The sequence below is a fragment of the Microplitis mediator genome, chromosome 2 (genome assembly GCF_029852145.1).
Source record: "Microplitis mediator isolate UGA2020A chromosome 2, iyMicMedi2.1, whole genome shotgun sequence".
Lineage (NCBI taxonomy): Eukaryota > Metazoa > Arthropoda > Insecta > Hymenoptera > Braconidae > Microplitis > Microplitis mediator.
In genome coordinates this window covers 20,948,294-20,962,343 of record NC_079970.1, presented here as the reverse complement: position 1 = coordinate 20,962,343, position 14,050 = coordinate 20,948,294, and the positions used below count along the sequence as shown (strand labels likewise).

General features: G+C 27.2%; 2 protein-coding genes across 5 annotated transcripts; both read left to right on the top strand.

Annotated features, from left to right (window-relative positions):
* Nucleotides 1–678: 678 nt before the first annotated feature.
* On the top strand, nt 679–2,199 carry LOC130678782 (replication protein A 32 kDa subunit-B). Its single transcript, XM_057486246.1, has 2 exons — nt 679–1,134; nt 1,216–2,199. The coding sequence occupies exons 1-2, from the start codon at nt 870–872 to the stop codon at nt 1,701–1,703; spliced, it is 753 nt and encodes a 250-aa protein (XP_057342229.1). The 5' UTR covers nt 679–869; the 3' UTR covers nt 1,704–2,199.
* A 3,155-nt stretch (nt 2,200–5,354) lies between these two features.
* On the top strand, nt 5,355–13,425 carry LOC130678780 (FYVE, RhoGEF and PH domain-containing protein 4-like). Of its 4 annotated transcripts, none has more exons than XM_057486244.1 (7): nt 5,355–5,612; nt 6,497–7,048; nt 8,465–9,183; nt 9,749–9,954; nt 10,036–10,401; nt 10,772–11,217; nt 12,840–13,425. In XM_057486244.1, exons 2-7 carry the CDS (start codon nt 6,498–6,500, stop codon nt 12,928–12,930), a joined length of 2,379 nt encoding a protein of 792 aa, XP_057342227.1. In that variant the 5' UTR covers nt 5,355–5,612; nt 6,497; the 3' UTR covers nt 12,931–13,425. The 4 variants fall into 4 exon arrangements, with proteins under 4 accessions (XP_057342227.1, XP_057342228.1, XP_057342225.1 ...); XM_057486242.1 differs by lacking the exon at nt 5,355–5,612 and adding an exon at nt 5,944–6,205; XM_057486243.1 differs by lacking the exon at nt 5,355–5,612 and adding an exon at nt 6,261–6,279.
* Nucleotides 13,426–14,050: the final 625 nt, after the last annotated feature.

The window sequence follows — 14,050 nt, the reverse complement described above, 5'->3', positions numbered from 1 at the left end:
ATTTTTAATTGCCTGCTAACTTCAGGATCGTATTTATGAACTAATTACTTAATACAAACTATAAATCATTTTTCCTCAAAAAAATTCAATTCCAAAATCGCAGTAATTAATGAACTTGTTTGTTATCTTTTACATAATAAAAATTTTTTTCCAGTAAGAATTTAAATCGTAACTATAAATCTATCGCGTGCCAAATGCCAAAAGGGCGTATTGCAGCAGTTAGATAGGGTTCCATGCCAAAAGGGCGTATAAAAAAATTTTTTTTTGCCATTCTTTTTAGAATCGCTCAAAATGTAAAGATCTGCAGAAAAAAATTTTTGACGGACTGACGCCAAAAGAACATATCTTAAGATATACGCCCTTTTGGCTTTGGAAATTGTTTTTTTTTTTCATTTCTAGGCTTAGAACATGTTTACAAAACGATTGGTACCAAAAAAAAAAATTATACGCCCTTTTGGTTCTTCAAAGCCAAAAGGGCATATAACTTATATTTGGCACGCGATATATACTCTAGCGTATCTATCTTATTCTAATACCAACTATCGGTCTAATAGATTCCAATTTAATCAATAAGACATAAAGCACCGTCTTCAAAAAATATTCGCTAGACGCCTCAATGTTACCATTTTACAAAATAACCATTGGTAACATTGTAATCAACAAAATAATTTTTCCCGCGTATTTATCAGCTGGTCACTGTTGATCACGTTTTTGTTTCAATCCACCATCTAACACAGGTACATTTCATTTCAATAATTTAATTCCTACCTATTATCAACATCATAAAAAATAAAGTATTTATGCAATTAAGTACTTGAAATAATAATAAATAATTGAAGTGACTGTGAATAAATAAAAGCATCGTAATAATGTGGGATCAATCACGAAACGAGGGCGAAGGCGGCGGTGGTTTCATGGACGAGAGCTACAGCACGATAGCTGCTCAACCTGATCGTGGAGAAGCGAAACGCAGCAATAATGTCGTGCCCATGATGATCGGTCACCTCATCAAAAGTTCAAAGAAATCTAAAACCATCTGGGGAACAAACGTCAACGTCGTTTGTATTGTTGCTGTTGTTAAAGACATCCAGTCACAGACAACTAAAATAGGATATGAACTTGAAGACGAGACTGGTAATTTCTCGATCATTCTTTATAACAAAATCAATTATAATTATCGTTACGTTTAGTTATCATAATTAATTTTTTTTTAAGGTAAAATAATGGCCTACAAATGGCTAGAAGCTGAAAGTGTTGTTCCTGAAGGAATAACACAAGATTGTTATGCCAAAGTCTACGGTACTTTACGAGAGCAAGGAGCTGACATGACGACTCATATATTTGTTATGAAAATACTGCCTGTTAAAAAATACGCTGAAGTATTTTCTCATTTGCTGGAAGTTGCCTTGATTGCTATTAGGATGAAAAATTCAAATAATTGTTTACAAGGCGGCAAAGTTGAAATGCCAACTGGCAACAATGACGACGAAGATGATGATGTCTGTCATGGTTTAACCAACGAACAAAAAGTTATTTATAAAATAATTAAGAGAAATGATACTGAGAATGGTATTGAACGCGGTGATTTAAAATCACAGGTACCCGGTAATTTAAAACCTAAAGTTGATTTAATTTTAGAATTCTTGGCCTCAGAAGGTCATATTTATACAACGCGTAATGATGATTATTTCAAAGCTACTTAATATTTTTTTCTACGTTATTTTTCAATAGATTATTTAATTTTGATTGTGTTTAAGAAAGTAAATGATTTTGAATTTTATAAAATAAATTCTTCATAATAAATAAATAAATAAAATATAAATCTTTAAATAAATGTTGAGCGTAATTTTTAATTTGCATGACAAATCAAGTGTTACAATTTTTAGTAATAAGAATCAGAGTTTACTGAGAAGGGATCAAAGTAGCGCTTATAATTCATCTGTCAAAGTAATCACTAATGTCAGCATTTAAAACTCACGACCTCACAACTTAAACATGAGCTCATTTCATACATTGTCATTTTTTATTTTTAAATCTATACTTTTATTGCTGGTATTTTTGTAATAAGTAAAAAAAATTAAGTTTCGTTAAGTCAATAGTTAACATTCCATTACAATACAAACAATTTTTACTTGTAATTTTTTATTAGCTAAATAATTTGTAAGAAAATATAAATAAAGTTGATAATCTTTATTTGCATTTATACTGTACAACTTACGTTTTTTACAGTTTTTTTCCTTATTCTTAGTTTATTTACTTACTTACATTGATTGATGTCATTCATACCTGATTTAGCATGATACTGAAGTTAGCAGACGTCTAATAATGTTTGGACTTTTTTTTAGACGATAAAACATAAAAAAAAAAAATGCACCTGTAGTTTTTTAAATTTTCTACATGTGCATATTTTTATTTTATTTTTTTGCAATTGATTTGTTGAAATACGAAAATTCAAAAATTTTTAAATGTCTGCTAACTTCAGGATCATGATTTAGCACTCTTACAATCATCCATACTTTATTAGTGTAATTTGTTCCCTAATTTTCGCGGGTGTATTACTATACATGAAATTACTCTACTTTTGACTTATTACTGACTAGCTTTATTCCTTTTTTTTATCACTTTTTATCTATTTGCACTTCTTTTGCGTCGTTTGCCTTTTCCTGACTAGGCTTTCAAATTTTCTTGTGTACTCTATGACTTCTCTGCTTGGCTTTCCTATCCCTAGTTCCTTCATTCTCTCTCTTGCTTGTTCTGTTTGCTTGCTTTGCATGAATTTCACTTTGATTTTATTTGAAAGTATGTGATCTATTTTATTGTGTGTTTCCTCGCACTCCTATATATGTTCTAATGTTTCTTCATGGTTTCTGCATACTCTGCATGCAGTCCTGGTGTCCTTTAGCTGCTGATTTACCCAGGTTACCGCATCTGAGCTTTGCCCATTGCTCTTGTAAGAAAATATATTAATTATAATAAAACGATACATTAAATTTTTTTCTTTAACTTTCTGATTTTTTTAAATTTAATACTAAATCTGGTTTCAAATATTTTATTAGAGATTTCATAAAAATAAATTTTTCGCGGCAATTGAAAAATATATGATTTAAATATTAACTTAATGGGATTTTTAAATTTTATATTCTGTATAAAATGAAATTAGAACAATGACACATCCAAGTGAATGTAAACTTGAATTAAGCCGCCTAGAAAATTATGAAACTCAATTTACTACTAATTAAATTAAATCACAGCAATTAAAATGAATGAGTATCTTATTTATGAAGGAAAAACTATAATTTTAAACTGCAGTTTCGGATTTAAATTTAAAATTAATTTCATATATAAGATACTACAAAACTATGTCTGAGCTCCATTATCATTAATTTTGTATGATACTTTAGTAAGCCGTCTAATAATTTTTTGGTTTTTTTTAAACGATGAATTATAATTTATAAAGAAAAAAAATATTTTTAAAAATTGCACCTATAGTTTTTTTTATTTTCTACACGTGCATATTTTTAGTTTTCTTTTTTTTTGTAATTGATTTGTTTAAAAACAAATCCGAAAATTGTTGATTGTTTCCAAACTTCGGGATCATAATTATGAGTGTAAATGTAACAGACATGAGACAAATTTAAAATTATTAATGAATAGAGTAAATAATTAATAAAATAGAATTTTTTAAAAATGCGCATTCAAAAAATTAAAAAATTAATGAGTGAATTTTTTTTAAATTTTAGTTTTAAAATTATTTATAACTGTAAATTTATTTAATATCAGCTACATTCATACTCGTTCTTAATTGTGTAATAAAGTTTTAAAATACACGAGTTCTGTAAGAACACTCGTTAACTACATAATTTGATACAATTTATATTTGCATAAATAGTTAGAATAGTAAACAGATAATGAAACTGAATTAATTACAATAAAATATTGTAATTGATTCCGCTCTAATTTTTAATTAATTATTTTTCTAAATCTCATTAAACAAACAATCAAATTTCCCTTAATTAAATTTAAAAAAGTGTAACATTTAAACTGCAATAGAAAACATCTGTCATCAGAATTTTAAATAACAAACATACACTGATCTCTACATCTCAGCGGTTATTATTATTTGTCATCCTTATATTTTAAAACAGTAATTGTTAGTTTCTAAAAACAAAACCCATTCATTTTTCATATCAATAATAGTGAAAGTATCAGACGACCTACAATTTTTTTTATTTTCACATAAACAATCGCATTAATAATTACATAGAAATAAAACTCATCCAATAAAAAACTTTTTAAAAAATTCTTGTTTGTTTTTAAATAAATTTAAGACAATAAAGTTACCGGACATCTGACAATTTTTAAAACTTTGAAATAACAAAATAAAATGTTTATAAAATAAAAACAAACAAATGCATATTTAGACAATTCAAAAATCAGTACATGCATTTCTTTTAAATTTCATTATTTTAATTATTTAATTTTTTTATATGTAATTAAAAAATTTTCTTATGCCTGCTAGATTTACATTCATTTTAAATTTAATGATACCGAAATTAGCAGACGTCTAATAATTTTTGAATTTTTTTAAAAATGATAAATTTGAAAAAAAAAATGCACATATAATTTTTTTAATTTTCTACATGTGCATATTTTTAGTTTTTTTTTTTTTTCAATAAAATTGTTGATAATAAAATTCAAAAATTTTTAATTGTCTGCTAACTTCAGGATCATTTAAATTTATGATCCTGAAGTTAACTGACAATTAAGAATTTTCGGTTTTTTTTTTTTTTTTCAAAAATTCAATTCGAATAAAAACAAAACTAAAAAAATACACAAGTAGAAAATTAAAAAAATTATAGGTGCATTTTTTTAATTTATAGTTTTTACAAAAAATTCAAAAATTATTAAATGTCAGCTAACTTCAGTATAATTTTATATTTAAATATTTCTATATAAATAATTTTAAAAACTCAGTCTATTATTAATAGTATCGTACTTTTTCATTGTTATTAATACATATATCACCCATACATATTTAAAAAACAAAAATACAAAATTAAAAAACCACATGCGCAGTTGCGCAGTCTCCAACTTCGATTTAAGTTTCAGGTGTCACATTATTATTACTCATTACAACGTATCAGTACTTCATATCTACTCCAACTCAAAGTAATTCAAACGTAAAGTGATCTACATACACACATACATGTGCATATACATACAATATTAAATATATCATCCTGATAAATTAACTAATATGTATAGTTAACATACAAGAACTATAACTACGTTACTTTACTGCGAATTATATTTTTATGCGTGATTTACATATACATATATATATGTGTATGTGTATGAACACAATGTGTGTGATATATTTATAAGTATATGTATTTAGTGGACAAGTGGATGATATATATACATATATTTAAACAACGAAATGAAACAACTTTGAAACGTCAAAATATCTGTATCTGGTGGTGTCGTCAACGTATGTACATATAGTTTGTTCGACAAATATATACATATGAGTAAAATAATTATGCTCGCGATAACATACGCAATAACGTCACCAGTACACAGTAATACAACTTTTAATATCATTAGAAAAGGTAACAAAATTAAACTGTACTCATTTTTTATTTTATTTATTAACGAGTGTGAAAATGTCAGACATCAGACAAATTTAAAATTATAAATAATTTAAAAAATAATATTTATAAAAAATGCACTTATTAATTTTTAAATTTTATTTTATTAATTATTTACTCTACTCATTATAATTTTAAATTTGTGTCTGCTACATTCACACTCATAATTATTATTGTTATTAATTTATATGTACATATAAAAATCCATTCATATATTTTTATACGTACATGTGTATTTGATAGTAATAATACTGTACTATATATATAAAAATTAAACTTTTGAATTAATCATATGTAATAAAAGTTGTGTTGTGTTCTAGTGTTTTGATCTTTGACACTTTATTGTCAAGTGCCGCGCCTATTTGTCACCTTACATTTTTATTATTCTTTGTTATTATTATCAATTAGTGGGTGATTGTTAAGAGAATAGAAAAAAATATATTTATATATATAGATATGTAATAATGAGTCAAATAAAGAAAAGTGTTAAGCAAAATAACCTATAATTCAATGACGAAATACAGTGACTTAAATTCGATTTATTTATCGATTGAGTAAGAAATTTAAAAAAACATTTTTATTTTTTAATTTTATTGACACTAATTTTTTTACATGACTGTCATTAAATGTAAGGACGAATTTTTTTGTGTCATTGCATTTATTATTGACTTGATAATTGTTCAAATTAATATCTGTTATCATTAATTTATTTGACAGGAATTATTTTAAAAAAAGTATTGAAGTATTTATGTAATTATCGATAGTAAAACGACTAATTAAAATTGCGAAATTTGTTGGCTTTTAATGAGTGTTAAGTGGGTAATTAATTTTAATTTTTTTTATAGGATGCAGCGAGGTCAGCTGAAGGACCTCTCGTCCTGGATGGCTCGATTATTACCGGAGCCATTTGATAGTTTAAATAAAACGGATACATTAAAAATGTTCAATTCAAAATCATCGACATCCACTAGTACATTTTATACAGACTTGGAAGAGGAAGAAGAAGTTACTGACAACAATGAAGACAGAAGTAATAATATACAAGAACAAGAACATGAATTAAATAAGAGTAATCACAATAACTTGAGAGATTCACAGTCATTGGAGAGACAAAGTGCAATAAGTGATGATGGAAACTCTCAAGATTCTGACTCAGTTATGGGTTCAGATGAGCATCAGCATCAACAGTCACAATTACAATCACAACCGTCACAACAACAAAAACAATCATTTACTAGTAATTCATTCCCGCGATTTAGTTTTAGTGGATTTCCAAGGTTTCAATCTTTTATTATGTCTACGTCGGGTTCCTCGGAACCCAATAACAGTATTACTACTCAACAAACTACTTCTATTGTTCAAATGACCCACAGTGTTTTGGAGTACAGGAGTAGCAGGTACATTTATTTATTATTTACTAAGGAAATAAATTTAAATAATTATTTAGGAAGTCTGCGGCTTACGTGGCGCCGCTAAATAACCGCGAATTTTTGTAGAACTCGACGAAATATGACTTTTTCAAATAGCTATAAGTTCTTCAAAAATTCACTAGTTAACACGTTTTTTATTTTTCAAAATTTTCGTGTTTAAATTTCCTTTCCGGGAAAGAATATAAAAAAAATTGAGTCTGGAGTTGGCAGACAATTTTCGGATTTTTTTCGAACAGATCAGTTACGAAAAAAAAAAAGGAAAAATATGCGCATGTAGAAAATTAGAAGTGACAGGTGCAATTTTTTAAAAATTATTTACTGTTTTTAAAAAAATTATAAAATCATAAGACGTCGGCTAACTTCAGTATCATAAAAATATTAAAATCTATGAAATTTTATACTTTTTTTGGAAAGATCGGATTTTTTACGAAAACTAAGCAAGATATCGAAAAATTTTATCTCCGATTATTTACATTTACTATAACTTTTATTTAATTAACAATTAATTTCTATGTTACTTTGAATCATTGCAGTTCTCTCAGTAACTTATTTTTAATAATTCCGGCATCTACTAATTTTAATAAAAACAATAAAAATAAATATTAGAATAAAAATACGACATAGAAAATATCAAATGAATAAAATTCTAATGGACGCTCTACTTTGTAGCAAGTAGCTTTTTAAAATAAAAATTAACAAGGCTTATATTATGCAATAAATATTAAAAGTTATTTTTTGCTATAGAAAATAGGAGCTACACTATCTCAGTATTGCATCATACTCGACACAAATTTTATTTCTTTATTTATTATATCAATGCCACTAGCCGCATGTGAATACTATGGAAGACTTTGAATTGAGTACTTAGTGATAAAAAAAATCGATAGCTGATTTTGATATAAGATAAGAATTTAATGAAATATCTTTTTCATATAATTCCATTTAAATCAATATTTTAATTATTTATATTTACTATCGATTCTTTAAATTAAACTTTCTGATAAAAAAAAAATTATTAGATTTTTAAAAAATTGTATAAATAAAATATATGAGACATGAATTTTTGCAACCGAAAAATCAATAAAAATATTCAATTTTTTTAATTTTAATTTTTTTTAACAATTTGCTAAAAAAAAAAATTTAAAAATAATGAAAATTTTAAAAAATTTTAAATTAAAAATATAAAACTCATTTTATTTATCATCAGATCCACTGAATGCTTTCATAGTTTAATAATAACTAATCACTAGATAAACTTGAGCCAAATTTCTTTATTACCAAGACTAAATTAACTGCAGCACGTGTTCAGATAAAGACAACCCCCGTATATATTTATAAACATGTTAAAAAAAAATATAATAATAATAATATTCATTTTTTCAGGTATGTAACGACAAAGAGAAGTTCAAATCAGTATACAGTTGAGTCATATCCAGTAAGTGAATCAGAGAGTGAGGAAGAGTCTGAAACCCGTTCATCTGAAACCGAATTTACCATAACGTCAGACGAGCCTGAAGAAAATAATATACCGTCCGAAAAAATAATAACAGTAACAAAAGACACAAGTGACGTGAAACGCAAACGCGCTAAAAAAGTCGCTGACGAATTATTAGCTACGGAAAAAACATACGTTAATATATTACATTTAATAGATCAAGTATTTCAATTTAGAGTTGATCAAGAGAATCGCGCCCATCCAATGTTTCCTCCTGACACTGTACAACACATATTCTCTAACATAAAATCTATTTATAAATTTCATAATGATTTTTTATTGCCACAATTAGAAGATAGAATGAAAATATGGGATCAAGATTCACGCATTGGTGATATTATGAAAAATTTTGCCCCATTTTTAAAAATGTACACCGAGTATGTGAAAAATTTTGACTACGCTATGAATTTAATTCATACGTTGCAACAAAAAGTACCAAGATTTTCTGCTATTGTTAATGAAATACAAAAACTTGATATCTGTGCCAAATTATCACTTACACATCATATGCTTTGTCCGATACAAAGGTTACCTAGGTATGAATTATTACTCAAGGACTATTTAAAAAATCTGACCGATGATAATCCAGATTTTTTGGATACTAAAAGTAAGTTTTTATTTTTTCAATAAGATAAAAAATATTATGATCCTGAAGTTAACAGACAATTCTAAATCTTTGAAGTTTTTTTTTTTCAACAATTTAATTAAAAAAAAAAAAAAAAACTAAAAAAATGCACATGTAGAAAATTTAAAAAACTATAAGTGCAATTTTTTTTTCAAATTTATCGTTTTTAAAAGAATCCAAAAATTATTAGACGTCGGCTAATTTCAGTATCATAAAATATCGGGTCTCCAGTTCTCTTACAAACTAATTTTTATACATTTATATGCCACAAAAGCTTCAAATTTTTTTTTTTTTGTTCTATAATAATTGCAGTATATTTTTATGCTGATAATTATTTTTAAAATATCATTTAAAAAAAAAAATCTGTTTCTTTTAATTTTTGATAAAAACAAAAATTGAATGAATTAAAAATAAATGGTCTAACAATAAATCCCTCTAGTTAATAAGAAAATAAATCAAAATAATTCTTTATCAATAAAATATATAAGGGAGACCAGATACTAAGGAATTATTTTGTTACTTAAAAATAATGAATGATTTTTTTTAGAGGCACTAGAATTAGTTTCAACAGCAGCAAATCATAGCAATGAAGAGATGAAAAAAATAGCTAAATTTAAAAAATTATTAGAAATACAAGAGAATATTTACGATCCCTTGGATCTAGTCAGTGCAACGAGAGAGTTAATTAAGGAAGGCCGTATTGTTAAAATTTCAGCGAGAAGTGGGGATCATCAAGATAGATACTTATTTCTAGTAAGTATAAAATATTTTTTTATTACAATTATAATTAATCATAAATTTTTGAAATTAAAAAAATAAAAATTTAAATTACAGTTTAGCGATATTTTACTACTGTGTTCTATAAGACTGATACCTGGACCCTTGTATCGACTGAGAGCAAAATTTTTGATAGAAAATTTAGATGTTATTGAAGGTGATAATTTGGAAACAGCGAATACATTTTACCTAAGAGATTCAATTAAAAGTGTTGAATTATATACACATTCAGCAGCCGAAAAAACTGCTTGGCTTGACGCTTTATGTCAAACAATGCAAGAAATAATGAGGCGAAAAGCCAGCCTAAAAATAGGAAACGAAAAAAGTTGCCTTGTTAAAGCTGATGATGTGACAAGATGTATGGTTTGTGAGGCTATATTCTCAGTTATGAAGAGAAAACACAATTGTCGTGCTTGTGGTATTGTACGTATTTAATTAAACTTTACTAATTAATTAAGGGGCCGTTCATAAAATACCTCACGCTAAATTTTACCTTTTTAGACCCCATCTCCCCCTTCTATGTCACATTTCCTGGGATCCCCCTGTCCATATTGCGTCACAAATGATAGACCCCCTCCCCTCCCCCTATTATGACAGAAATATTTATATATTTACAAATATGAAACGAATGGCTTATATCGTAAAAAAACAATGAAATTAAAAAAAGAACCGAGAGAAAAATTCGAAACCTTGTCACCCCCATAAGTGCGAACGTATTTTATGAACAGTCCCTTAATTTCAAATCTAATCTATGGAAATAATAATTAATAACTTATAAATTAAATGACTTCAGGTAGTATGCAGTAAATGTTCAAATCAAAAATTATTATTTGAAGATAATAAAAATATGCGTGTATGTCGATTGTGTCATGCTGCACTAACTCAACCACTGAGTAAATCTCCATCATCACCACCAGGACCTGTCCCAAGTCTTCTTCATGTGTCAGCCAATGCCCCTTGTGTATTATCCGGTTATTTATTATTAAAAACACAGGCCAGTAAACCCTGGACTAGACGATGGTTTGCATTACATCCAGATTTTGTTCTCTATACCTTTAAATCTGATTCTGAAAGTCTTGCGTTGACGGCGACTCCAATGCCTGGTTACACGTTAACTGAAGGTAATGAACTACCAGACGATGATCCACTCAGTCAACGTGATAGAAAAGGATCATTTAAAATTTATCATTCCAGAAAATGTTATTATCTTCAAGCTTCAAGTTATGAAGACAAAGAAAGGTAATTTTTTTTTTAATTTATCGTTACCCCTCTTCAATATTCATCAGTTATAATATTAAAAAAATAATATCTAAAAACTTTAAAACCAAAAATATTAATTCTGTTAAAATTAACCATTAATATTTTTAAATAATATTGTGCCTTCTGTAAATGTAATTAGTAATAATATTTACCCTTAATTGCAATAACATTTTAGTTAGCTCTTATCTTATCGTACATAATTTATGAATATAAATATTAACATAAATATTTTAAAAACTCAAAGAAAGTAAATATTGCAAATTCAGTTGATAAATAATTATCAATATTTACATTTTATTTTATAAGTCATTATGTGTTATAAAAATAAGGAAATATATAATTATCATATTTTCTTATAAATATTTATTAATCAATGCTACAATAAATTAAATTCATCATATATATTAAACATGACTAAAACACAATATTACGCGCAAGATAAACGAAATAATTAAATTTGTTCATATTAAGGTAAGAGACCTAGTACCCGATCAGGAAACTAGTAATCGATCATTCCATGAATTTGTATATCTGTATTTAGTAAAATTTAGTAAATATTGATGTACAAATACATGAGTGATCGGATACTAGTTCCCTGATCGGATACTAGTTCTTTAATCGGATATTAATTCCTTTATCGGGTACAAGTTCCCTTATCGAGTATTAATTTCCTTATCGGGTACTAGTTCCCTTATCGAATACTAGTTCCCTTATCGGGTACGAGTTCCTTGATCGGATATTAATTCCTTTATCGGGTACAAGTTCCCTTATCGAGTATTAATTTCCTTATCGGGTACTAGTTCCCTTATCGAATACTAGTTCCCTTATCGGGTACGAGTTCCTTGATCGGATTCTGGTTCCCTTATCAGATATTAATTTCCTAATCAGGTACTAGTTCTTTGATCGGATATTAATTCCTTTATCGGGTACAAGTTCCCTTATCGAGTATTAATTTCCTTATCGGGTACTAGTTCCCTTATCGAATACTAGTTCCCTTATCGGGTACGAGTTCCTTGATCGGATACTGGTTCCCTTATCAGATATTAATTTCCTAATCAGGTACTAGTTCTTTGATCGGATATTAATTCCTTTATCGGGTACAAGTTCCTTTATCGAGTATTAATTTCCTTATCGGGTACTAGTTCCCGTATTGAATACTAGTTCCCTTTTCGGGTACGAGTTCCTTGATCGGATACTGGTTCCCTTATCGGGTATTAATTTCCTTATCGGGCACTAGTTTCCTGATTGAATACTAGTTTCCTTATCGGGTATAAGTTCCTTGATCGGATACTAGTCCCTTTATCAAGTACTAGTTCCTTAATTGAGTATTAATTCCTTTATGGAGTACTAGTTCCTTGATCGGGCACTAGTTCCCTTATCGGGTACTAGTTTTCTGATTAGGCCCTAGGTCTCTTACCTTAAATGAAAAATTGAATATAAAATTATTTGAAACTCAATATTAAGTCAATTCATACAAAAGTGAAATTCATAAAAATTTTTTAGAAACATTATTTATAGACTAAATTTATTCTATTGATTTATAAGATTAATGATTAACAATTATTAATTATATTATTTTTTTTTTTTTTATCAATAAACAGGTGGACACATGCACTAAGTTTAGCTACGAAGGCAGAGCTACCTCACCCAGTGACTGAAGAAGACGACAAAGAGACCCAACAAAGTCAATAATTAGCTAATTTAAATTTAAATAATAAGATAAATGAGTGATAGTAATCACGCACAACTTTTTGTACCTTTTTCATATTTATCAAATGAAAAAAAAAAAAAGATTTTCTAGTGAATTATTTAAATTAATTATAAAAAAAACTAAAAGAGAAATTAATGAAATAAGATAATTAATTTTTTTTCTTAAACATAATCAGCATTAGTAAGTATTAGCGTATTGTATAAGCAATGTTAATAATACATAATTAAATTATGTTATTGTAATTTGTAAATCATGATAAAAAAAACTTGTTGTATTGTATTGATATATTATTATTAATTATTATTATTATATCAAGTCAATTAATTGACTACCGCAACTGAAGCGCTTGTTATTTTGTAATATTGTGTTATAGTATATTTAAAAATATATATATTTAAGTGTTTAAATATATCAGGCATTAAATGTCGCCATTGTGTATTTACACAGAAGAATAAAGAGAACAAAAATTATGTCAACTAATATTTTATTTTATATGTTCATAACAATTACAAAATTCTCTAGACTAATTTATTTATTTTATTTATTACGCCAATCGGCACTATACATCATCTTAACATTAGTTAATTATAATATAATATACAATATATGAGATAATAGGGCTAGATAGTTATGCAATATCGAATTTAACTGTGTGAAAGAAAATAGAGAAAGATTGATTGCTTGAATGTTATAGTGTGTGAGCAGCTAGTATTTTAATAATCGTTTTCTAATGCAAGAGCGAAAATTCTGGTATGACCCCTGGAAGAAGTTGACATCACTATGCAGAGAATTGACTAGATTGCTTATCTTATTCTTAGGTCCATTTATCACAGTTTTTGTTGGATTTGGTGGTTTTTTGGATCCTGGATTGCTTGAGATTCAGCGCGTTTGGTATAAACTCGAAATCATTCATGATTTCCGGGGAATCTATTAATCCATTGAATAGCTTGAAAAAGAAGGTCAGGTCAGCTATTTGCCGCTAGACATTTCAAGTCATTCAGTCTGTGTATCCTTCGCACCTCGTCGACTGTGACAGTGTCATTTATATATCTGTTGCGATATAATAAGGTTCTGCAGAACTTATATTGCACTCTTTCCAGC

Coding starts and splice junctions, on each gene's coding strand:
- LOC130678782 (XM_057486246.1), top strand. CDS start 870: ATGTGGGATCAATCACGAAACGAGGGCGAAGGCGGCGGTGGTTTCATG. Junction 1,135..1,215: donor TGAACTTGAAGACGAGACTG/GTAATTTCTCGA, acceptor TTTTTTTTTAAG/GTAAAATAATGGCCTACAAA.
- LOC130678780 (XM_057486242.1), top strand. CDS start 6,162: ATGACGAAATACAGTGACTTAAATTCGATTTATTTATCGATTGA. Junction 10,402..10,771: donor ATTGTCGTGCTTGTGGTATT/GTACGTATTTAA, acceptor AAATGACTTCAG/GTAGTATGCAGTAAATGTTC. Junction 11,218..12,839: donor AGTTATGAAGACAAAGAAAG/GTAATTTTTTTT, acceptor ATCAATAAACAG/GTGGACACATGCACTAAGTT.